The sequence below is a fragment of the Macrobrachium nipponense genome, chromosome 3 (assembly GCF_015104395.2).
Source record: "Macrobrachium nipponense isolate FS-2020 chromosome 3, ASM1510439v2, whole genome shotgun sequence".
Classification (NCBI taxonomy): Eukaryota; Metazoa; Arthropoda; class Malacostraca; order Decapoda; family Palaemonidae; genus Macrobrachium; species Macrobrachium nipponense.
In genome coordinates this window covers 112163539-112189944 of record NC_087202.1, presented here as the reverse complement: position 1 = coordinate 112189944, position 26406 = coordinate 112163539, and the positions used below count along the sequence as shown (strand labels likewise).

Genomic DNA, 26406 nt, shown 5'->3' with positions numbered 1-26406 from the left:
CCTCACGCTTCCATCAAGCGTGTTGAAGTCAAAGCCAAAACCACTTGCAAATGGCGGAGCAATTCTTTGTGCTCTTTTGTTTTAATCAAGGGTTTTAATATTTTGGGGACCATGAAGGTAACAAATTTTGTTTAGGAGCGACCTTTATATTGAAAAAGGTATTTATTTTGTGACTGTTGTTTTATAGGGCTTTTGGACCCAGGCCTAGGGGTCCCCTCATGCTGCTTCTGTTTCATTCTGGCTGAATCAAAGCGGTTTCTCCACAAGACTGCTCTTTGCTGCACATGTATGAGAGCCTTTTTTCCTGAATGGAATCCAACTTCTGGTGGAAGCAAAATCTAGAAAGGATTCTGGTTCAGGTGAGAATGTTTTGGGTTTCATGCAAGAAACCTTTAGCTCGAATGGCTGAGGGGATTTTTGTCTAGCTGCACTACCCACCATCCTTTTCTTATTGTGGGAATCGGCTAACTTTAACAGTAGGTTAAGATTCATCACAAATACTAATACTTGGATACATTCCTACTATTTAAGTAACCCCACCCAGCCTCCCCACAACTTAGTGGGCTGTCAAGGAGAGTTCTGATGAACTAAAACATATGGAACATATACCTGGTGAAGAACGGGTAAACTAGACAGTCATCCGGGTAGCCATTTGATTTTTTGTTTGAATGCCGACTCGCCTAATCAGTTGGGAAATATAGCTAACTTTAACAGTAGTAAGTATGCAAATAATAAATTTTATCATGAAAATTTATATTATTGTCTTTATTGTACAAAAATAAAAGTTTGTCAACTTCTGCGGAAAGAAATGCTACTTTGTTGACTTTGTCAGAAAATCCAAACAACAATATGGTAGCCTTAGCCTAGTCCCTAAAGTTTGCACTTTTCCAATGTAGAAACAACATAACAATAATAAAAGATTCTTATATTATTAAAACAATATTTGTATTGTCTGTTGTCAGGAAATTCAAAGCCTAGGCTCAGCCTAGTGCCTAACTTGTGCACTTTTCCAGAACTAGCCTATACCACATGTAAAGTTCAATCCCAAAATTTTAGGCCATAAAATTGGTCTGAATATCAAACAATACAAGAGTATATATGGTAATCAATATTTGAAGATTTTTTCTTTAAAATGAAAATTCCAATAAAAATGCAGTTTACCTAGTTCAATATACACCCAAGCATTCAAAGTAAAGTTTTCTTAAGTTTCTACGATTTGGGACAATTTTCTGGCTTACGATTTTCAGCTTATGACCCATCTCAAGAACGGAACCCCCGTCATAAACTTGGGCTGCCTATACTTACCTCTCTCGTGGACATAATGGCACAAATGAATTGAGCTCGTTCCTTGTTGTTCATGTTGTTACCTGATAGTGGTCGAAGCTACACAAAAGCAATAGAAGCGCTACCATGATTTTTTTTTTATATATAAATGGCTGCCATGGGAGTGAAATCTAATTGCATGGTAAGTATATATGAAGCTTAATTTTATTACGAAGTAACATGCTTATAGGTAAGGTGATTATGATGAAAAGTACAGTAATTACTACTCAGTGAAGATCATTGTGATTAAAAGTACAGCGTATAATTACTGCTCAACTGTCTTTTGATACTATTTTGAGAAGCTAATTGTTTTCTTTATTTTGTGTTTTCCAGGTGGATGAGGATTACATCCAAGACAAATTCAATTTAACAGGTTTGAATGAGCAAGTACCTCATTACAGACAAGCTCTTGACATGATACTGGATTTAGAACCAGGTATTTACGGTTGTGTGACACTATTGAGTAATATGAATATAGATGTGCTCACCAAACTATAGATAAAAAAATTAAACTTATTTTTTATTTGAAATTATTAATAGGTCTTTATTTATCCTCAAACAGATGAAGAAGAGGAGATACCTCATCAGAGTGACCTTATTGAACAGGCAGCAGAGATGCTGTATGGCCTTATCCATGCAAGATATATTCTAACCAATCGTGGCATTGCGCAGATGATAGAAAAATATCAGGCTGGAGACTTTGGTCACTGTCCAAGAGTGTATTGTGAAAATCAGGTGAGCAATGAATTAGAATCTAGTATTGGAAGTGTGTTATGTATGTAAGCATTTATTTTGATTTTGCAATAACCAGACTTTTCGTAGAGGCTTATTAACTCCATTATAACATTAAACTTTTGCTGATGTCAAATTATGAGCACAGTATTACTTTAAATATTTCCCTATCCCCCTCCTCCTGTTCCAGTGTTGGTTTTTTTATGTCCGTATCTTGGACTTTGCAGCAATTTATTCACAATTCCTTTGACTATTTTCCAGTCATCATTTTCAGTTTGAAGTTCCCTATATTTTATTAGTCCTTAAGATCACCTCCAAAGAAGGTCTAAATTACCAATGCGTATGTTTCAAAATGGTTTAGTGGTAATGGAGTAAAATAAGAGCGAGAGATTGGCAATAGTAAACTAATACCTATAACACATATGTTGCTCCATTAACCATATTGTTTTGCATGAATCTTAGCAGGTACTGTTAAAGATAGCTTATAGCTCCTCGCTGATAGGTGAATCGGCATTCAAACAAAAGATCGAATGACTGCCTGGATGACTGTTTTGTACTATATACAGGCTGCTCTGGGAGCAAGAGCCTGTGCCGGATACTTGCTGGTGAAATAAGTCCATCCGTCCATTTCTCTAGTGCACCCATTCACCAGGTGTACTTATAGACACTGTACTGTACATTTATTTTTCTACGATTCCTTCCACTGGAATCGAGGCAAAGAATGTCAGGTTCTTTAGAGATTACTGTGTTAGCAGGATGTTGATTTTTGAAGATACACAATGTGTGCTGGCTACAATTTTATAAAGTATGGTCTTGAGCTTAGATTTGGGGAAGTACGGGTTTCAAAGGACTCTACTTGAGTTTCTTAGTATAGGAAGTGAAGGGAAGCAGATAGATGGCAAAAGCAGCTACTATAGTTAGGTCAGGTCTCTGTGTCATTTCACCCCCTACTCTAGTCCTTCATATGTAGTTAGTATGTAGTCTGGGTTTTTCTTTTGATAATGCTTAAGTTTTTACCAAGACTTCCTTTTTAGCTGTGTCTTCTGCTCCCATTTCAATTCCTGGAAAGCGCATTGAGAAGTTAGAGCAGGACATTAACCTTATTTTAGTCAGTTCAAGGTTTGTCTGAATTTGCTAGTGAACTGTTCCATATCCCCCCTTAGTGTGCAGTCATTTTCGCTTTCCCCTATAAGAGGTAAGGTGTTGGTGCCCTAGCCTGTCTGTAGCCCAAGCCTAGGGCTGTCCTGCAACAGTTGGGAGAGTCTACTGCCAGGGAACAGGTCAGTTCCTGTGGTAACGTAGTACCGTGCTCACTGTCACTGGCCTCTCCATTTCTCATGCTCCGAGTCGTCTTTAATGTGTTATCCAAAAACTGGTTTGGTAAACATTAATCTTTATAAGGTATGTGGCTTGGTAAACATTAATCCTTATAAGGTATGTGACTTGTACTGTCATTGGCACATAGTATGAGGATGTTAGCACTTGTAGAAGTAATTACATAGATATAGATAGTGTTGTTGATACTGATAATGTGTATGTATGTAGTGACTGGTAGGTATAGACAGTGTTGTTAATAAAATTGGTTGTAGTGAGTTGTATTTGCTCTGATGTTATGTTAACCCAGTCAAATGCAAACCAAGCTCTTCTACATCTATTGCTTATTCTGAACCCTTGTCTGCTATTCCTCTTTCTCCGTCGAAATGCACTAGTTCATTTTTGACAAGCTGTTTTTCAACTACTGGCAAATCTTTTCTGCCTCAATGTTTTTCTCTTCAATTCTACTATGATTACAGCATCTTCTATTATTACCAAGCTGGATCATTCTGGCTACTTAGCTTTCTAAGGATGTCTAGTATCGGAATTCTTTCAAGTTTGATGAGTTTATTTTGGCTGAGGCAGGAGTCATAACTCTTCTCCCATTTTCCATTGCAATTAGTTTTATTTCAATCAGCTGACTAGTGTTGATTCAGTTGAGTTGCTTCAGACTATGTTTCCATGTCTCTCTTTCATTGAGTCATGGATATTTTACAGGTTCTCTGCTAATGTTGCCTAGTGTTGCCACCAGGCACTTACATCAGTCACGTTACAGGAAACTGACTGTGGATGGTGGTCTTCCTCTGACCTTGGTAGAGTGGGAGTACTCAATAACCAGGATTTTGACGTAGACTCAAAAGTAGTTAAGAACATCAGTTCTAATTTGCCCCAGAATCCGGGATAATGAGTCAATGCAGCACAGGTCATGATGACAGATACATTTCTTAGTCATGCTCAGTACGGTGTGAGTATGTGTGAGAGACCTTCAGGAGGCGTCAAAGTACTCTGTGGTTATAGAAAGAACTAGGTGGTAGACGTAAAGGAACAGGCCAAACAGAGGTGATCGGTCAAGCCTACTCCTTGTTGTCAAGTTGTACCAATGAGGTTATACAGAAGAGGTGGTCATCAGAGGAATACGGGCCTTCTGGCTATTAAGAACACATCTGTTAAAATGATCATGACAGCTGGTCTGTGACTGTACCGAAGCTCAAAATTGAGCAATGTTAAGAAGGTGTCTTGTCTGTTCATTGAAATTGAGAGTGGGTTCATTGTTATGAAAAACCACTTTCAATTTCCTGTATATAAATAAGGTTGCCCAGAGGTCCTTGGACACAATTTCCTTGGGTCCTTTGGTGGCTGCTCAACAAATAGTGTAACTCATCCAGTACCCCTGGCGGATTGGTTGGTATCTTGTCTAAGATGATGGTATGAATGTGAAATGGAGGAGATAACTGGCCTCTTTCTTTTTCAAATGTCTGTCTCCTTTACTTTGGGCAGTAAGAAGAGAGTACCATCATACGCTGGAACGGACAAGGTACAGGTGAGTGAAGTAGCCATACTGTTAGGGTTAGTATCAGTAAGATACTTATCAGTAGCAGGACATTCCTCTCTTTAGCAAGGGGGAGAGGAATAATGATAAACCTACATGAGTGGATGAATTGGTTTGTTAGAAGAACAGATCTTCTTATCTTCCTCGGACGCAATGAACTATGACATTGTGTAGAACCCAGAAGTCTGACTCTGATATTCATATATGTCTTAGATTCTGAAATACTGGTTAGTTGTTTCGTTGAATTCTGGTATTCAGAAAACTGATCAAAGGTGGCAAACTCTCAGTTGATTAATAGTACTTACCTCCCACCAAGAGTAAGTCTATCCTAATGTTAAGACTGAAGGTTTGCTGACAACCTAAATGGCAACTGTCTAAAGTTGACTGAGCTAAAGTACGTACTGCTTAAGCTTTCTTATTTCAAACATAACTGGAGCACACAACGGCACAGCCGCTTATTCTATGAGAAAATTCATATTTCTCCATAAGTGTGTGCTCCGAAGTGAAAGCGTAATATAATGATGCCACCGAAGACGACGAGAGGTTGGCAGCAGTAGGCTGTGACGTCATGACTACCTCCATTTTGCAAGCGGTTTTGGCTATACGTCATCACGCTTGATGGAAGCGTGAGGCTGTTGATGGTACTCTTGCAGCCAAGATCAAGAGACCCAACCTGCTGTGGCATTTCTACTTTATAAGGATGTGACAGTCCTGGCTCGAAGATGAAGAAGAAATTATTCTTCTCCTCTTGGCACGAGGATCAGTCATGAAGTCCCTGATCCTAGCCTTCTCCAACTCTTCACAGCTGCACTAGACTAAACTTCCATCATTCACTTGTTCGACAATTACATCTACTTTTGCTTTCATATAATAGGGATGTAACAATCCTGGCTCGAAGATGGAGAAGAAACTTCTCCTCTTGGCTCGAGGATCAGCTACTAAGTCCCTATTCTTCCAGGATTGGCAGGAGAACGCACTGGTGTCAAAGCCAGTCGCCTAAGCTTGTTGACGCCTAAGCGCAAGGATACAGAGGAAAGACTTGTGTCTTTTCCATTATGTGACTGTTATATCTCCTAACGCTTGTAATTTCTCTCAAAAACAATGTGCCTTAAAAATCTCCAAATCCGAAAGCATAGTTGTAAAGTACTCTTGTACCTTGAAGTGAAAAATGGAAGCATGTCTCTGTGTAGGCTGCAGCTGTGAAGTGACGTCATGGCGGTCGGCATGTTTAAGACGTCACTGCCAGCACCCTACCAGAAGTGCAAGGCTGTTGAGGATATTCTCGTAGGCATAGCAACCTGACATTAAAGGCTGCCGTGTTGTACTATCTGCTTCTTTATAGATGGTGACGCATCCGACCGCCATTCAGTGCATATCAGGATAAAAGGGACATAACATCACATGGAACCCTGGATGGCAGCACGATGTTATACATCAAACCAACTGTCCTTCTTGGGTTGGTTCTCCTGATAAGCCTAACACCGACCGCACACCTGCATCATCCCTACCCCCGTATCTGGAATGAAAACAAGATGGCGATGCACACCTCTCCCCGCAGGGAAGAAGCACAATTGGTCATAATTACTTCCCAAAGCACATCCTGATACATCCAAGCTTTGGATTTACAGGCAATCCATATGAATGTGATAATCCAAAGCACAGGTAACGAATTAACTGTACCTTAAGAGTTTCTTCACCTACGACTTACTACACGATGAGTAACTCGACGTTGAAATCTTCGAAGAAAATATCAGGTCATTTATCTGCTTCTTGTGATATCCAGGAAGTCTCGAAGCATGAGAAGGCTTCATGTTCACATACCCGGGAATTCCAAACAACAGGGGGCAAACTAAACCGGCTTTAAAAGGACAGAGGCAAAGCACGTCCTCTCTTGAAGGCGGTAAGAAAATAACCGACGGGGTCACGAGTTAAAGTGGGGTATGTGGGTGGCTCTACATGTCTCGTGACCAAGCCCAGATGCCAATAGTCCCTTGCGTACACAATTATTTTAAACTACCGGTTTCCAGCTGGCACTGAGTATTTATCCTAATGTCAAGACCTCAGGTTGGTAAGTTATGAAAAATACAAATTGGTTAAAAATTTGTCATTTTGAATCAGAGGAATCTTTGGTTTGATCGGCAATTGTTGGCATGTTGCTCTTCTCTTTAACCTCGTGTAGTTGAGGAAAGAGACCATGTAGAGAATAGGTCTCTGTTGTCTTGTAGTAGCTCGGCATCCTTAAGTATTTAGTGAAAGAACTTAAGCTTTCTCCTTCAGGTAGAGTGCATTTTATAAGTATCTCATACTCTGGCATACAAAGCTCCCTTTAAGTCTGTTAGGGCTTGTCTACAGATTTTTTGAAGTCACAGAGCACTACCTCTTATGATACAGATGCTTAATCAATGCATGAACTGTTTTTGGTCAAAGATTCAATTTTCTTTGTCTCATTCCTTTGAAGGGATGAACTGGAGACTGACAACTGCTATGAACATGCTGAAACAGTTTCTGTTTTGAGTGTTGAAGGGTTTTTGGCACCAGTGGGAGTTTAGCTAGGGGAAGAGTTAGTTTTTAACTTGCACATTCAAACCCATTTCTGATCCTGCAGACTAATGTTCTCTTGGTTGTACTAACTCGTTTTAGATGAAGGGGGATACCAATGCTCTTATCTTTAATAAAGGTTTATGCTGCACAAGATATGGCAGCTGTCTTGGTTTCTTCTATGGGTTGCCTTCTGACTCTCTCTTAGGGAAGATGTATTGGTACAAGTCTTACAGGTAGTGTTCAAGTTATGATAATTCATCTTTTGATAATCCAATTTTACGACAGGGTTAGCAGTTAATACCGTTACAACAATATTTTGAAATGTATAAAAATATTGCCAGCGAGAGAGACTAAATTGCAAAAGACTAACTTCTTTACCTCCATCCCTTTATCCCATCTTCTAGTTAAGTTAAAAAAAAGAAGTAAAGAGTGATAAAATTATGAATAACAACATTATACTTGTTGCATAAATGTGTACAGCCATAAACAACTGAACGGGAAACACCTTTTTTGTTTTGTGCAACAGAATTGGATGACGACAACATCCAATTTGCTTATATTTCAACCATCATACGATAGCAAACAATTACAGTAGTAGTTGTTGTTATAAATGACGTTATGTAGAATATAACTTATATATTTTTGTTATATGCTAATTCGCTATAGATGAAACTTGAGCAAGGAAATAGCTAAATTTAAACTGCAAGTTGTAGTTGAAGCTGAGAAAACTGTCAAAGCTACTAATAACTGTAAATAATCGTGTATTGGCAACAAGGATAAAACTCCCATGAACTTTGGTATGCCATTAATCACAAGCGTAGATAATTATTAATCAAAACTACTGGGCATGAAAGAACACATTTTACTGTTGTTTTTATGCCGATAAAAGATAAATACATAAAACTCGTATTATGATGAAATTAAGGGGGAGAAGCGAAGGGAATCTCTTTGATCTTTTACACAAACATGCCCCCAATGCAATCCATGAACGAAAGAAATAATTTAGTTTCACGACTAATTTCCATAAATAAAGTATCTAGGTATTCATTTATGCTGACAAGAAGTAAGAAAATTCACTCAATGATTTCCAAACCAAAACATTGACCACTATGTTTGTGTTTTACAATACAATAATATGAGAATACATGCAATATTATTGGATACAGAGAAGTAAAGCATAACTTTAAAAAAATTCATGGAAAAGATGCATATTCATTACATTTGTATTTTATAATTGTCTGATATTGTTCAATCGTGCCGACGTTGGGCCGAATCACCGAATCTTAAGGGGATACCCCTCACAGTGCAGGTCTGATTCTTTTTGTACTGAATTATTTTATGTCAGAATGCATTGAACCCCCAGAATTAGCTGAGAATAACAAGACAGTAATCCTTTGAGATAAGAGTATAATTCGTTCCAGGACCAAGCTCGTAAGTCGATTTGCTTCTATCTCAATTCAACTTTTCCCATATGAAATAACTGACAAAAATTTAATCCATTCTGGCCCTCTAAAAACACCCTGTCAGCTGTTACTCCTTGATCCACAGCAACAGAAGCCTCTCCATCTCGTCATTTATATTTGTCCGTAACTTTGTGCTCATGACACAGCATTCTTCTGTTTGAGGATTGTACATAACGTCAATGTACTCTGCTCATAATTGCGTGCCAGCTCACTCACGCAGACACCGTGCTCATGTTTCTCGATAATTTCACGCTTCATCTTCATCGTCATCATGCATTTTTTCTTCTCACTGCCAACCTTACCACTCGCTTTCTTAGGCCCTATCACTTATTACAAAGAATGTTCACAAACTATAAAAATCACATAAATAAAGCAAACACGACGGTAGATGCTCGGGAGATGTGTATGGAAGTCGACGACCACATGAACTGAATGAGTGAAGCAGGCTTAGAGCGCTCCCAAATGCTGCTCCATCTAGTGTTAGTATCTGTAAGCGTGCTCTTATCTCAATGCAAAATTTTGCATTGAGATGTTGGAGCGCTTGCATGTCGAGGTATTACTCTATACTATATATTTATAAAGTATATATACTGTAGGCTAGGCTACCATATATGTACTATACGATATTCCATAGTTTACACCAGACTAACTTTTGTTAGTGTTTTTCAATTTCTCTTTATACTGAATTATCATAGGTCAGTCTCCATTGAACCTAGAGAATTAGCTCATATTAATAATTACTATAACGTATATGTATACATAGTAGGGTATGCTGAGTAGTGTAGGCTAGGCTACTGTATATGTATAGATGGTACTGACTACCCTAGTGTAGGCTACGCTATATTTGAGATAGGGTTTTCCAACAAACTATGGGTTTTTTGGAATCAAACCCTGTTGTAAGTCGGAGAATACCTCTCGGGGATTAAGTGGTTGATGGACTGAAGGAGAGGTATGATTCCCCAAGGTTCCCCTCCACTGGTTTACTCTCCTGTTACTCCCTACTGCTGTTCCTTTGTGTCTTCTCCAGCAGAAGTATCTCTTTCTTAGTAGGAGGTTGTAAATTAGTTAGAATAAAATGGAGCAGGTGTCTGTAATTCACTGGTTTTACCTCTACTTTTTCCCAGCACCATAAGCAACTAAAGATTGGCAATAGGTGTTGGATGTATCGATACTGAATAACTTTGTGTCTGTCCCCATGCATTTTGTGTTCTCCAACATGGTTTTAGTGACTTTCCCAAAGAACCATCAGATGTTTTGGTGGACATGCAGGAGGCATTTTTCTCATACCAGTACATCAGTCACGCAGGTTCCTTCAAGAGCATTTATCGAGAAGGTATTAGTACTGTTCTTGGAGCTTTGTTCATGCACTCTGCATTGTGATTTTTAGTCAGTTTCCCTAACTACTCCTCTGTACATTCTTATCTGGTGGGTGATGTGGGAATACTTGCAATTTGCAGGCTTGGTTTTCAGAGGAAAGGTTATTCCACAGATGGGTATAAGTGGATGAGAAGTTGTGAATTATATAGCTTTTTTATCTGCCACCTGAATGTATAGTTGTTCATACACGAAACAAACCTTCGGTCTTAACATTAGGATTTACTAGCGCCAAGCTGGAAACCGGTAGAATTAAAATTACACTTGTGAGATCCAGGGACTAATGGCATCTATACCAGGTCATGGGGCATGTATACCCAGAATGCCCACGGCTACCTGTGACCCATCGAGTTTTATTTTCCTACCGCCTTTAAGATAAGACGTGTTACTGTCTATCTCATTTAAAGCCGGTTTTTCAGTTTGCCCGTTCTGTATCTATTTCATTTTTATTTTTCATTCCTTTTCTTTCTCCAAGTGTGATCAGTGTGTGGTAAGAGTGTATACGTGGTATGATGGAGAATTTTGCCTCAACATCGGGATCATCTACCGCTTCGAAGAGGAAGACAAAGGAAATGCCCAGGAGTCAGTGGCTTTCCATGTTCTAGGTTCCTAACTTCGGTGTCGACGGATCCTCATCCAACGTGTATTAGGTGCAGGGAAAACGTATGTACGGTTACTAATCCGTGTTCTGTTTGTCGCGGTTGGTCGGTGGAACAGTGGAAGAAGTTCTATGGGAAAAGCCAATACAAAAGGAAGGGGGTGACGCCATCTTTGGATGACCAAACCTTACCGGCTTCTTTTGTATCGGTAATATTCCAGGCTGCTCCATATGTTTCTCCACCTGCTTTTGAATTGTCTCATACCCCTTCGGTTTCTCCTAGCGGTTCTGTATCGGAAACGTCAGGAGGGGCCTTGGGTAATTTTATGAATAATTTGCACTCTCCTTTGTTCCCAGCAAGTAGAGGGGGAGATCCGCCATCTTTGTTCCAGGCTCCTGCTACTCAAGCGCATAGGTTAGATGGTACGTGGTCAGCGCTAGGCCTACCAGGCGTACCAACCTTGGATGGTCTGCTTGCACATTATATGACGTCACGGTTCCAGCAGGGTCGGCAGCGCTGAATGTTCCTCATCCCCCGGGCTTGCAATTTATGGGAATTAATGCCGCGGCTTCACCATCCCACTCAGTAGTTACAGCGATGCAGAACGTGGGAGGTAGTTTGGCAGCAAACGTGCGGTTGCCAGCAGAAACCTCTCAGTCTCTCCCTACGAGAGGGATGACGTCACAACATACGTCACACTCTGAGATGGCAGGCGTGATGACGTCACAGACCGATTCTCGGCCTTTTTCGCTGCACCCAGACGCTAATACGCCTTCTGACCCGTCAATGCAAACTGTAATGCAGAAATTACAGGATATAGAGGAGAGAATGAATAAGAGACAAAAAGAAAAAATGTGATTCGCCTTCTTCGTCTTCTTCCTCTAGTTCGGCGTCATCGCTAAGTCCGATAACGTCACGGCGAGCGCCAGTCAAGCGTTGGAGGAGGATTCGGGAGTTCCTGGCGGATCCTCGGGCCAAGAGGAGAAGAATCAATTCTTCCTCTTCTTCGGACCAAGACTGTCATTTCCAAGTCAGCAAGAAGGTCGGAAAATCAGTGGCTATTAAGCACAAGGTTGGCAGACGAAGCCGTTCGCAAGAGTCCGAACAAGCGAGAGAGGTGACGGCCGGCGAGCTAGCGGCCGAGGCGGAGTTGCCAGTTCGGATCGCAAAAACTGCGATACCTCTGGTAAAATCGACGTTGGCGGCGAAAGGTGCAGCAGAGGATGGAATGCAGGTCCCAGTTTCGCCCGTAAGGCCGTTCAAAAATACGTACGAAGGACGATAAGGCTCCTATTAAAAGTACGAAAAATAGAGAGTTGGCAACCTTGGCGGATACGTTCGTGGAAGGCAGTGTCCGTCTGGATAGAAGGCCGAGGCCGGGCTCGCCGACGCTCGAAAACGATGCCAATGCTAATAGACGAACTTACCTCTGTCTTAAGGGAGCCTTCATCTTGGAGATCTAGACGAGATTCTCGCTCTAGATCCGTGAGCAGAGAAAGAGTGAGACGTTCTCGTTCCCCTGCTGACTATCTGGGGTCGAGCCAACAGCGGCCAGCAAAGATCAAAGAGACCGCGGCCGTAGGGGCAGGCGGCCGTGGAATTCCGGGCCGTCTGTCAGAAGATAGAGGCGAGACAACATCCCTCGTGACGGAGAGTGGTACACTAGAGCCGGAGGAAGGAGAAAACCAAGAGTTTCTGGCCTCGTATGCAGAGGTTATTGATTGATTCGTCAATTCAATAGCCTTTCGGAGAAGACAGAAACACCGGCCAGTATGCTTCCTCCTGGAATGGACATGGCGTTTGGACTAAAGAGGGATACCAAGGTGTCGTATGAATTGCCTTGTTCGAGTCATGCGGAATCGTCTTGCAACACGTAAACGCAAAGATTGCAGGGAGGGATAATTCCTTAAGATCTAATAGATCATTTAAATTTATTCCCCCTCCAATGATAAAGCAAAGGAAATATTATACAACACCGAAGGTCCCTTTGCTGTCTAGACAAATGAACTCTAATGTTGTAAGGTTAAGGCCTGGATTAACCTTGGATCAGGTTAAAATGGAGTGCCCTTCGATGACGTACCAAGAGGCTGCTACGTTAGAAGCAACAGCTTCTTCTGTCTTTCAGGCTGCGTCCTGGTTAGACCTTTGGTCAACAGCAGTGGCGAAAATTGCATCCTCGGAAGCAACAAGGAAAGTAGTGGATGAACCATTGTTCATTAGATTACTACAGTCAGGTCCAAGGCGATTGCGTACCTGACAAACGTAAGTGCCAATGTTTGGGCAAATATCCTGCTAATGAGGAGAGATGCAGCATTGGCTAGACTAAGCCGCAATGTGGATTTGGATTCCCTGTTAGCAATGAGGAATGGGGATATCTTGGAATCGCAACTACTGTTGCCAGAGGTCATACTGGAAGAGGCGATAGATAGAAGAAGGATGGACACTAACGATAGGTTGGTGCAACAGGCAGTTAGGAAAACGTCTAACAGTCAAACTACTCCTTTGGAGGGAAGACAACAGCAGATGTCTCGAAAGAAGACAGTGAGACATAGCATCACTAATAGAGTCACAAGACCCTCTTCCCCAAAGAGGATAACTCATCGGCCCTTTCACAATAGAAACAACAGAGGAAGGGGCAATAGGGGAAGAGGGAGAGGCTCAAGAAGATTGGAAGGTGTGGCAGGAACTAGGGGCAGAGCAGTGGGTGGTGGATGTTCTCAGGATCGGGTATTTGATCCGTTCGAGGTAACCCCGCCCCTGACAGATCAACCATTACCCCACGTCACTTATGCCCACAAATCTCAGAAGGCCACTATTCTGCAGGACGAAGTGAAGAAGATGATGGAAAAAGGAGCTGTGCAACACGTATGCAGTCCGACAAAAGGCTTCTACAGCAGGATTTTCCTGGTACCCAAAGCCAACGGGGAGTGGAGGACAGTAATAGACCTGTCAACGCTGAATCTGTTTATAAGGAAAACCAGTTTCAAGATGGAAACTCCGAAAACGGTTCTACAAGCAGTCAGAATCGGAGACTTTATGCTGACAGTCGATCTAAAGGACGCATACTTTCAGATACCAGTCCATCAGTCTTCAAGGAAATTTCTCCGCTTCAGTCTTGCAGGGAAAGCTTTCGAATTCAAGGTCCTGTGCTTTGGATTGACAACGTCTCCTCAAGTTTTTACAAGAGTGTTCACCCTCGTGTCGGCGTGGGCGCATGCTCAGGGGATCAGGCTAATAAGATATCTGGACGATTGGCTGGTGATAGCAAAGTCCAGGGAGAAATTACTCAGGGACAGGGCCGGCCCTCCTGCAGCTTTGTCACAGCCTAGGTATTGTGGTGAATCGGCAGAAGTCGCAGCTGGATCCAAGTCAACGTTTGGAATATCTGGGAATGGTGATAGACACAACACAAGCCAAAGTATTCCCGACAGACCAAAGAGTAGAGAAATGCAAACAAGTGTGAATGCCTTTCTGGGAAAGCAGACACAGCCAGCAAGACAGTGGCAGGTGGTGCTGGGAATCCTAACCTCCCTGGAGAAGCTAGTCCACAAGGAAGGCTACACCTTCGGTCCTCCTACAATGGAGTTTTGTCACCAACTGTAGATCACCCGTACGAAGCAAATTCCCTTGTCGGCAGAAGTGAGGAAAGACTTGCTGTGGTGGGTGGACGACGACAATCTGACAGTGGGTGTCCCCCTTCAACAATCCTCCCCAGACCTCTTGCTGTTCTCCGGATGCGTCACTAGAAGGCTGGGGAGCCCATATGGAGGAGTTGATGGTGTCAGCAAAATGGAGTTGCAAGGACAGAGAACTCCATATAAACGTGCTGGAGTTGAAAGCAGCTTTCCTGGCTCTACAAGAATTCAGGGAGAGAGTAAAGGGACACTCAGTGGTATTGATGTCAGACAACACCACAGTAGTAGCTTATATAAACAAGCAAGGAGGCCTAGTTTCTCGGCAGTTACATGTGATGACAGTTCAACTTCACCAGTGGGCTATAGAGAACCTGGTAGACATCAAGGCCAGGTATATTCCGGGAAAAAAGAAAACATATGTGGCCGACAAGTTGAGCCGCAGGGATCAGATTCTGGGAACGGAGTGGTCCCCTACCACCAACAAGGTAGTGGACAGGATGCTCATGTTGTGGGAAGGACCGATCATAGACCTATTCGCAACCAGGTACAACAAAAAGTTGGAAGTGTATTGTTCAGTAGTCCCGGACGCAGAGGCAGTAGCAGAAGATGCGCTACAACACCCCTGGGACAATCTGGACGTGTACGCATTTCCTCCATTTTGTCTAATCCGTCAGGTTCTGAACAGGGTAATGCGGTCTCAGAACCTCAAGATGACCCTGGTAGCCCCGTTATGGCCGAAAGCAGAGTGGTTTCCAGACCTACTGGAACTCCTAGTAGATGTGCCAAGAGAGTTACCTCCATGGAGCAACCTTCGTGTCAGCCTCACGTGGAGAGGTACCACCAGTCGGTGAAGTCCCTATCGCTTCACGGGTGGAGACTGTCAAGTATCTCCTCCGAGAGCGAGGGTTTTCGCAGAAAGCAGCAACTCAGATGGCAGGTAATATCAGAAAATCATCTGCGACAGTATAAGGAAGGTGGGTCAGCATACTGTGATTGGTGTCGTAGAGGGAACGTGTCTCCACTCGGTACCACTATTCAGCAGTTAGCAGACTTTCTGATATATCTCAGAACAGAAAACATGTCTGTATCTGCAGTGAAGGGGTACAGGGCTGCTCTAGCCTCAGTCTTACGAATGAAAGGAGTGGACATATCGTCTTCATGGGAGTTGGCCATGCTGATGAGAGCTTTGAACAGTCATGCCCACCAAAGGAGCTAAAAGCCCCAGATTGGGATCTGACCAAGGTACTGAGTAGTCTGACAAAACCCCCCTACGAACCACTAAGGCAGTCCACGGATAGGAGCCTGACCCTGAAGACAGTCTTCTTATTGGCCCTGGCTTCAACCAAAAGGGTGGGGGAGCTACATGGCCTCTCATATCTCATAAAGCACTCGAGAGGTTGGAGATCAATGGTGTGTGAGTTTGTCCCAGAATTCGTGGCAAAGACCCAAAATCCAACAATAGTAGACGGCAGATTCGACTCCTTTACCATACCTTCCTTGGCAGACTTTGTAGACAACGACAAAGCTGAGATGCTCCTGTGCCCCGTCAGGGCACTAAGGGAGTACTTAAAGAGAACAAGGCACCTCAGGACGGGGTGCAGAGGTTGTTCGTAAGTACAGGACGGAACAAGAAGGAAGTGTCCAAGAATACAATATCATTTTGGCTAAGGGAGACGATCAGAGATGCTTATACTGCAGAAGACAGAGGGTCAGATAGCCAGGTGGGAGCTAGAGCTCATGACATCAGGGGTGTGTGAGTGCTTCCTGGCATTTAAGAAGAACATGTCTGTGGATAAAATTCTGAAAGCTGGCGTGTGGAAGCGCCAAACAACTTTCACCTCATTTTATTTGAAAGATGTTGCCCATAGATCCTTGGACACCTTTTCCTTGGGTCCAGTGGTGGCGGCCCAACAAGTGATATAGTTCATCCAGTGCCCCTGGCGGGTCAGTTTGCGTTAGTCTAAGATGAAGGTATGAAAGTAGAATGAATGGGATGACTGGTCTTTTTCTTTACTACTTTCTTCCTACTCCTTTAACTACGGGCAATATGAAGGAGAGTACCGTCATGTGCTGGAACGGACTAGATGCAGGTGAGATGGTCAGCCATACTGTGAAGCTATCTTAGCTGATGATATACTTTTCAGTAGCAACACACCCCTCTGGATAATAAGGAAAAGAGGGTGAAGGTGGATCCAGTCGCAAGGGACAAGAGTAAACAGTAGAATGGTATCTACACCCAGTGGGAGGAAACCAATAGATCCGCTTATATCTTTGGTCCTAGGTTCATTGTCCATTCTCTTAGAATTTCCCTATATATTCGGAAATGGATAAGGTGGCAAACTCCCAGTCAGTTGTAGAGACTTACCTCCCTCCAATAGTAAGTCTATCCTAATGTTAAGACCGAAGGTTTGTTTCGTGTATGAACAAATACCAAATTTGTAACTAATTTGTATTTTTCATAACTAACAAACCTGAGGTCTTAACAGTTAAAGGCCCACCTCGAACCACCCCTCTAGCAGTCTAAACTGGGTAGAAATATAACTGATGGGTCACAGGTAGCCGTGGGCATTCTGGGTATACATGCCCCGTGACCTGGTATAGAGGCCATTAGTCCCTGGATCTCACAAGTGTAATTTTAATTCTACCGGTTTCCAGCTTGGCGCTAGTAAATCCTAATGTTAAGACCTCAGGTTTGTTAGTTATGAAAAATACAAATTAAGTTTACAAATTTGGTATTTTAATTTAAACTTGTTTGCTTCTTTACATTAAATATTATTCAATAATAATAACCAAATCTGATTTACGAACCTTACGAATAATTGGGTGATCCGTGACCTCTTTTCTTCCGCCATTGACATTTGAGAAGACAAGGCGGACAAATAGGCACTTGCTTCTCGAAGAATTTCAGCCCTTAAGGAAGTGTCCTATGTGGTAAGAGATTTCCTTGTTAATAAATGCCCTCCCAGGAAAATTTGTCAGAATAATCGGGCACAATTACAGTACCATCTCGGCATACAAGATTATAACTTGAAGATAACGTTCATTAAACTTTTAAGTAATCCAGGACCATCATTGGTGTCAGGTTCTGTAGAAGGAATGCTGAAACAAAGAAATGACAATTTATATTCTTAAACCTACGTCCAGTTCTTAATATTTACCTCCATCTTCTAACAAGGCAAAGAATTTTGACAAGTGTCGATACACTGACTTACAATACACCAAAGAATGGTTAACACTAACACCTGGTACGTAAAGCTTACAGGACATAGGGTGGTGGAAATACCACCGAAGATTCTTAGTAGGTTTATCCCAAGTCACAAACTAACTTGTGTCAAAAAGATTGCTTCTTTTGAGTGAAATGAACATGATAATGGTTTGATTGTTCATTCTGTGGAAGGACAATGTTTTGGGCAATTAGTGATTCATGAAGAACAAAACTTTCCACACACACACTGGTCATTACTTCTGCAAGTTCAACAGTTGCTCTGGGATTATAGGACAGCTTTAATGTCTACTTATTAGCATGCAGATCAACAGGAACTACCAGTCTACTATTACTCCTTTGAGGGCCCTTGGCTTGAGCATTGGATGTGTTCTTTTAAAAGAATTACTCAATGACTCCTTTATAGCCCTAGAAGCCTCAGACTTTCTAGCCCTCTCTGTAGATGTTTCTGTTATTCTTTCATTAAGGAGAAATAGACTCTGACTACCATATTCCTTGCACTTACATTAGGTTATGCATCTTGCACTTAACAGCTTGGAGATGCTCAACTGCTCCAGTAGCTTCTGCATCTCACACTTAATCACTTGGAGATGCTCAACCGCCCCCTCCCAAAAAGGTGCGCCTCAGTGGTGTGGTTGGTATGGTGCTGACGTGCCACCTCAATGGCCGCGAGTTTGATTCTCAGACATTCCACTGGGAGGTGAGAAATGTGTTTTCTGGTGATAGAAGTTCATTCTCTACGTGGTTTGGAAATCACGTAAAGCTGTTGTTCCCGTTGCTGAATAACCACTGGTTCCATGCAATGTAAAAACACCATACAAACAAACTCCCAAAAAGGGGATTTTCAAAATTGTTGGTCTCTGTGGAATTTAGGGTCTAAATTGCTGATCCTTTTGTGCCTGGAATGAATTCCATTGAAGTATTTACTATGAAACCTCTTTATTTAGTGCTGTCAGTTGTTAAAGATTTAATTTATGGCAAGCACCCTCTCACGCTGTTGTGAAGGGATGCTGTTTTATTTTTTTTTGCCGTAGAGCTGAGAATGATGTTAATGCTAAGATTTTGTAAGAACTTAAGAATTCCAATATAACCTGTGGTTGGGGAAGAATGTGAAATGCTTTGTTTTGTTTTATGATTTTAGAAAACCTAGAATGTCTTGGTCAAAGGTTAAACCAGGAATAGGCAACGTTAACCATTTTGTGGTTTTGGAAACCTAGAGTTTTTTGCCAAGGTTAAACCTGGTTGTAGAAACTTAGAACATCTTTGTGAAAGGTTAAGCCTTGAGGAGGCAAAGTTAACTGTTTGTTTTGTGGTTTTAGAAACCTAGAGTGTCTTTGTCAAAGAACACGAGGTTCTCTGTGATGCAGTATCTTTTACCTATATTGAAGGTAAGCATTCATAATGTGTGAGCTGTTGCTGCAACTTATTTTAGTGTTACAAAAATTTGTTGCTTGAGGATGGGATTAATAATGTGAAGTAGAAGTACAATTTGGGTTTTGTTGCTCACTACCTTAAGTATCAGAATTGTGTTTGAAAACAGTAAAGCCTTTAGTCCTTTAATTAGTTAATCAAAGAGAGCAATTTTTCGGCTCTGTTTTTTAATCCTGGTTTTTAATATTTTTGGGAGCATGAAGATAGTACATACAGTTTATTGTGTAGGCATGTACCTGCATATAATAAAGGTATTTATTTCTAGTGACTGTCATTTTATAGGGTTTTAGGATCCTGGCACAGGGGTCCACTCATGTTGCTTCTGTTTCATTCTGGCTGAATTGAAGCTGTTTTCTCTGAAGGCTCCTCTTCACTGTACACGTGTGAGAGCCTTGCTTCCTTAATGGAATCCAATTTCTGGTGGCAGTAAGATCCAGAAAGGGTTCCAGATCAGGTAGAATGCTTTGGGTTTCATTCAAGAAAACTTTAGCTTGATTGGCTGATTTTATTTTTTTTAGCTGATTACCCACTAGCCTCTTCTTAATGTGGGTGTCTGCTATCTTTAACAGTAGGTAAGATTCACCCCAAATAAAAATTTTCATAAAATTGATTATTTGGATACTATTGTTACAGTAGACCCCACCCAGCCTCCCAACAACTTAGTGGGCTGTCAAGGAGAATTCAGACTAAGAGCTAAAACATTTAAAACCATTGGCAGAGAACAGATGTACTAGACAGTCATGTGGGCAGCCATTTGATCATTTATTTGAATGCCAACTCGCCTGTTGGTGTGGAGAAATAAGCTATCTTTACCAGTAGGTAATTATCCAAATAAATTTTTATCATGAAAATTTATACAGCCAAAGATTCCTTCAAACATCCAAGCAACCCCTACATTGGAACGTTTGGGCATTCCCTACAGAGGGTGCCAACAGCTACATACTAATGTCCCACAGGAATCTCAGCACTAAGAGAAAGCTATGCTCCTCTACGCAAGGGAGCATCCCCGGTGTCTGATGAAACGATGCCAAATAAGTGGTTCTGTGATTCCTGAAGTATACCATGGCAGTCTTTTATTGTATTAGGACACCACCTTGACTCATTGATCTGACAAGGATGTCACAATTGTAATGAGGTTGAAAAGATAGCCAACAACTTTTGAAAGTTATGCCTCTTCTGGACCTCCTGTTATGGTGAAATGAGGAACTTGTGCAGCAGATTCTCCTGCTGTGCCGCTATCAGAGTTACTGCAGAACCATATCTTTGATATGTACCCAGAACTTAACGAATATGGATGCAGCCTTTCAGCAAGGAAATATTACTGGAAATAAATCCTTTAAACAGCTGTGGAGAGCCAATTTCCCCAATGAGGCCCACCTAATAAGACTTGGCAGTCGGGTGGGGCAACTTGCTAGGGCCACCATAATACAACCAATTTTATCTGTATGCAGTGTCACCAGACAAGGTGTTGAGAGAGTTAATGTAGCATAATGTAGCAACACAAGCAAATATCCAGGCGGTGCACTCAAGTTGACACTTGTGCCAGAATTTTTATGAAGGTCTGGCAGGAATTGCAGAATCGGAAGCAAAGGGCATAGGACTGGAAGTCCCTCTCTTGGCCAAACAAAACATGTATTTCATGTATGCAGGATGTATTGGAATGTAGATCCTGTAAAATTCTTGAAGGCAATGGTTTGCTAATCAGAAATAGTTTTGAACACTCCTCAAACTGTGTAATCTTGGCTGGTGCACTGTCCCATCAACCTCTGCATCACAATGTGGAGAGCCTTAAATGCCAACTTGGCAAGGGTAAGGTTGCACATGCTTTTTCAAAGAATCCCCATTTAGCAATAGTCCAGCTATTGAGACCCCCCTAAGGAGTTGCAGAGGGTGACCTTGTTGAATATACAGGAAACCCAGTCCAGAAAATCTCCTTCACTGTCGGTAGCATCTTCATGGGAATCCCTCACCACAACCACGTGATCCTACAAAGTCAAACCTGGTAACAAATATTACCACATTTAAGCCTTCCATCGTGTATAGAGTACTAAAACATGCAACATAGCCTTCTCATGCATCTGCACAGGGTGATCAACACCTTGTTGAACTTCCCTACTCAAACTGCACAATTCACCATTCATACCATTCACATGCTCTCACGTTTCTTAGGTATTAATGTTCTTCTTTGCCAATGTTGATTTCACTTTATCTATCCAACCTTTCTAGATCTCTCGTCTCCTTCCCTCAGACACTCATGAATTGTACATTCTTTTTCACGAAATCAGACCTTTCTTATCTTGCACACACCCTGCCAACTCTTTTGTTCTATTTTAACATTACATTTAACCAAATGCTTATACACATCTATTGTTTCTATCCTTCCACTATCCTTATGTTTATTGCTCCATCTTCCTGGTTTTTATAGACCCTATAACCTTACTCTTGCTCGCATTTTCTCTCATAAACACTTCAGTCTTTTATACTAAATGATACAATGTAATTAGAACTACTACACTAACTGTGAAAGAACAGGAATGGTGAATTTTTAAAATGTTAGTTGGTACGGAACAAAGGATGGATTCAATAAAGATAATGCCTGGGCAACTTTTATTCTCTTAATATTTGTCTTAAAGAATTAAATATACTGTTGGGATTCCAGTAGGTTTACCATTTGAGTCTTACCATGATGGAGAAAGTTTTTTATTTTAGGTAATTTCTTTTCAAGGAGCATTTAATGACTTCCTGACTGTATTCAAACCTGTAAGAAATTTTTTTTTTTTTTTGCAGCCTATGTTGCCTATCGGACTTAGTGATGTCCCTGGAGAAGCAATGGTGAAGTTATATTGTCCTAAGTGTTGTGATGTCTACACACCAAAATCTTCTCGCCATCATCATATTGATGGTGCCTACTTCGGAACTGGCTTTCCCCACATGCTTTTCATGGTGCATCCTGAATATAGACCAAAAAGACCAGCAAATCAGTTTGTTCCTAGACTTTATGGCTTTAAAATTCATCCTATGGCTTACCAGATTCAGCAGCAAGCAGCAGCAAATTTTAAAGCTCCAATGAGAGCTATGAACTATAATAATGGGAAACGTTAAAATTTAGGAAATATTTTATTAATGTTATTGATGTGATTATAATTTGTAATACATATTAGGAAAAAGCATTGTATATACAGTATTCAATGCCACAAATGTATTGATTTTATTGTTGCTTGGCACTTATCACCAGACAAAGTGAGAATGGATTGTCAAGTATATTAGCAGTGTGCCAACAGTGGAAATAAAGGCAGAGCCAGGGTTATGTGATAAAAGGTGTAGCACACAACTTTTGTGTTTGTCATGCGGAACATGTATGGGATACATCAAATTATCCATGAAGTGGGAGATCACAGCATGGCAAATTTGACTGCACACATTCCTGAAGAGTCTGTTACCTCACTGCTTGTTAACCTCTGGAGCCATGGAGTGATCTCCCTGTAGTTTTAATCTTTTGAATACAATTTTACATGTTCAGAATATTGATTAGAGTTTTGTTGTAATAAGTATTTGGAAATAAAGTCTTATAATAAAATGTAAATACATGTGTAGCCATTTTTTTACATCCATAAACCACATTTGTATATAAAATTGAACATTAGTATATACATAAGTTTGACTTTGATGTCTGATTTTCAATTAATGCCAACATACAAAGTTCTACTTTGTCACAATACTATTCTTAAATATGTTAATTATGAGGTACAAATGGTGGCAAATAAAAATTGTTCTCTAGTATAAGTATTGTGAAATTTTCTTGGATACAACAGAAGTCATCTGTATAGAAGGTAATGTTCAGAAAGTTCACATTAAAAAGGTAAAGTTATGCAAGGTACAATACTACAGGTAAAAAATTACTCTATAAATAAGAGGTTGTTTAATTGATGAGACCAAAAAGTCCAACTTGTTACTGATTCCTGTGTAATTCCTGTAAAGTAATTTACAATAGGCTTTTGTGCCTATAACCTCTCCATTTTACCCATATAGTCTTACCAGGTTGGAACTATGGTAGTTCATTACCTTGATAGATGAACCTACCAAGGCACTGAATATTATTTTGATCACCCTAGGGACATGAAGGTCAGCATGAGTAGGATACTCAGTCACCCATGAAATTCAAGTAGTAGCTAAATGTTGAAGTTAAGCAAAACTATTAGTTGTGCCAGTAATGTACTTTGGCCACTGTTTTGGACCTAGTTTCAATTGGCTGATGGGCCTACGATGCCAAAGGTCATCGTGTACTGTACTAGTGCTTCCAGGTGAATCTCATAAGGCAACTGTCCATAAGTAAAGCACCATTCTGCCTTCCCTCTTTGGTGTGAGTCATCTTAACACTAATTATGTGAAACAGAAGTTACCACTGGACTGAATACCCAACTTATTTGCAGTAATGGAAAGAAAACGAGGGGAAAGAATTTCTTGGCGTTAACACCTCAACTTGCCAGTTTCTGTACTTGACAGTTACCATGTTGGCAATTTTTTTCCTAAGCTACTGTTTTAGATGTGATGAAGGGTGTTGCTTATTAGCAAGGCCAGATCCCTAAAGTGACTTGTAAATTTCAGTGGAATATTATTTTTTGGAGTCGACTGTAACACTCACAATCAGTTGTGATGCCATAAGTAGGAAGGAGGTTGTAGTATCTAGGTTGAATTTCGACACATACTTTTATATGTACTAATGACAAGCTTTAATGTCTAACACTGAATAAGGTAGATTTCTGTTCTTTACAAGGTGCAACATCTTTGTATATCCTTGATAGCAAGATCCTCTTTCAGATTTTTCAGCTTGTTAATGCTAGAAACGCAGCTACTTAAGAGAGTAGCAGCAACATTGTCCCTCCCTGGATGGAAGACTACTCATACTGAAAGAAGGAAAGGTTATAGTATTAGACAACATCATATCTTCTCACTATATCTAGGAAGTTACTACTACTCTTGATCAAACGTTCCCGCAACAGAATTTTGTTTGGAAATTAGCTAAAAGCATTTTCCAAGTACTACATAGTAAAGTCTTTTATTTCCTCAGACTCTTCATGCATGTAAGCCTCTTCTTCAAAGAAGAATACCTCTGACCACCTGCTGATAGTGCTTGAGGAAAACCAGTGGGTCTCCCTGTCTGGCGTAAATTAACAACTGTGGCATGCAGAAGCATTAGCATCAGCAAATAATTACCCAAAAGATCTAGTCTAAAGCTAGATATGTCCTGCTTCAAGTTGTGGAAAGCCTTATAACTTAAAGCGATAGACACTAGAAACCTCCGATTTTCACCTAAGGTTATCTTTTTAGAGAAGCCAGGAATACCATAATGGGCAAATATAACTGGTATCATCTTCAGGACAGGCATCTCCTGTGAGTGAAGGAAATGAAAATAGCACAAAGGCTAAGGATGTTGTTTTAAATATCTTCTTTCCCGCCGTTGTCCCTACACTAAGGGGTCGGTTGCCTGATGCGCCTTCCCTTACAACATCAGGTATAGTTTATTCATTATTTGGCAAAGAGGTTTTTACGACCGCTTACCCTTGTCGTCAACCACAGTTATTGGCGGTGGCCCTTGCCTTTGACTGCAAGGCAGCAGATGATTCTATAATTATTAGCGATGGGCCTAGCCTTTTACTATAAAAATACAACTGCAAGTCAGCAGCTGTCCTTTTAGTCGCCTTTTACGACACCAGGACCTACTGGTGGTAGAATTCCTACACCCGTACCACATAGTGGATCTGGTTTTAAATGTCATTGATAAAATATTAAGTTGTACAATTTTGTCAACTATGTCTTTGGTATTTGGGACCATCCAGCAGTGTACTGGTTGGCCAGTATGGAAATATTGTCATGGTTCTCATCGTTAGTGATTGGAATATACATACTGGGTTCAATTGTCCATCAGTGAGTAGTCCTGAAACTTCGGTTGTGATGAATCTCTTGGCTGGTGCTGGGGACGTTTTCGATCGCAGCAATCTGTGAACAGGTTAGCAAACTAACAAGTCAAATGGATGTAGACACCTGCGAGACAAACAATAAGAGTGGTTTTTGATACACCAAATAGAATCTCTGCCAGTGTCATATATGAATTTTTGGTTCAATACTAAGTCAACTATAGAGGTTCTCCATGACAGGTGTTTACATTGTTGTAGAGTAATAGGTATCCATGAAATGTTAATTTGTCTAGATGTATCCGCATACAATCAAAGTATGAAACTTTCCCACTAAAAGATTGGTAAGTCAGAGGTTACTCTCACTAATGTCGGAGTGGGTGTTCCTGCAGGAGTGCGAGTAAATTGAACACTTTATTGAAGTAATAGTTCTTCTTGCAGTTATACACACACCGTCTCTTGCTGGGATGTTGAAGGAGCCCATAAGGTTAATATCTGCTTCCAATTTTATAAATCTGTTGGGAAGTGGCTGCCACCAGAGCAATGTTTCCAGCAATCAAACTTATAAACCATATTTTGTTCCAAAATTGCAGCCATAGCACCAATCACTGATGTAGACCTTAGAAAGAGCACAGAACGCTACTGCAGCTGCCATCTCCAGGATATGTGCATGTTCTTATAGTGGTTTCCAAGCCCAGTGTTCTATTCTTCAGCAGGCAGATTTAATGTGAAGCTAGTCCAGGTATGAAAGCATCCCTGATGTAGCCAACCTTTTGATAAGCACCTAGCACTTTTAAGTTACAATATTTAGTGAGCAACTTTGACTGAAAAACTGGCCCTCAACTCTCAAGTCTTAGAAATGTCTGGTAGCAACACGTGGAAATACTTCCTTCGTTGATTTAATGTACCTGAGGTATTTGCATAATATATAAGCACCATAAGTAGCCTTTTCAGCAACAGGCTTGTCCAATGAAGAAATAAAAGTTGGAAACGTCTTACGTTGCCAGTTTGTCGGAACAACATCCACAGAATTTGAAAAGGTGCGAAGCCAATGTGTTCAGTGCTCGGACGCAGTTGAATCCTGAGGATGGGCTTCACATCTTTGTGATTCCCGTAGTGTGATCATGTTTAGCTGAATGTTGACTAGACTGTCGTCAAAGATAGTTCCTGAATAATTTTAACATTTGCAGTATGAGGAAAATCAGTTGCAAGCAACAGAGCAAAACATTAATAGAAGGTGTTCCCCACAGCCCACACCCATAGCTCACAGGCACAGAAAGGTTGAGTGAAACCTATACTGCTATGAGCCC

The 26406-nt window shown here is 41.1% G+C and overlaps 1 protein-coding gene across 2 annotated transcripts in view; it reads left to right on the top strand.

The window, feature by feature from the left end:
• The window catches only part of LOC135221968 (casein kinase II subunit beta), a 42049-nt gene extending 19276 nt beyond the window's left edge, over positions 1–22773 (top strand). For both annotated transcript variants that reach the window (XM_064260036.1, XM_064260037.1), the window contains exons 3-5: positions 1657–1759; positions 1886–2058; positions 21972–22773. In XM_064260036.1, the coding sequence (XP_064116106.1) occupies positions 1657–1759; positions 1886–2058; positions 21972–22286 (591 nt within the window). In that variant the 3' untranslated portion in view covers positions 22287–22773. The remainder of the gene's footprint in view (positions 1–1656; positions 1760–1885; positions 2059–21971) is intronic.
• Positions 22774–26406: the final 3633 nt, after the last annotated feature.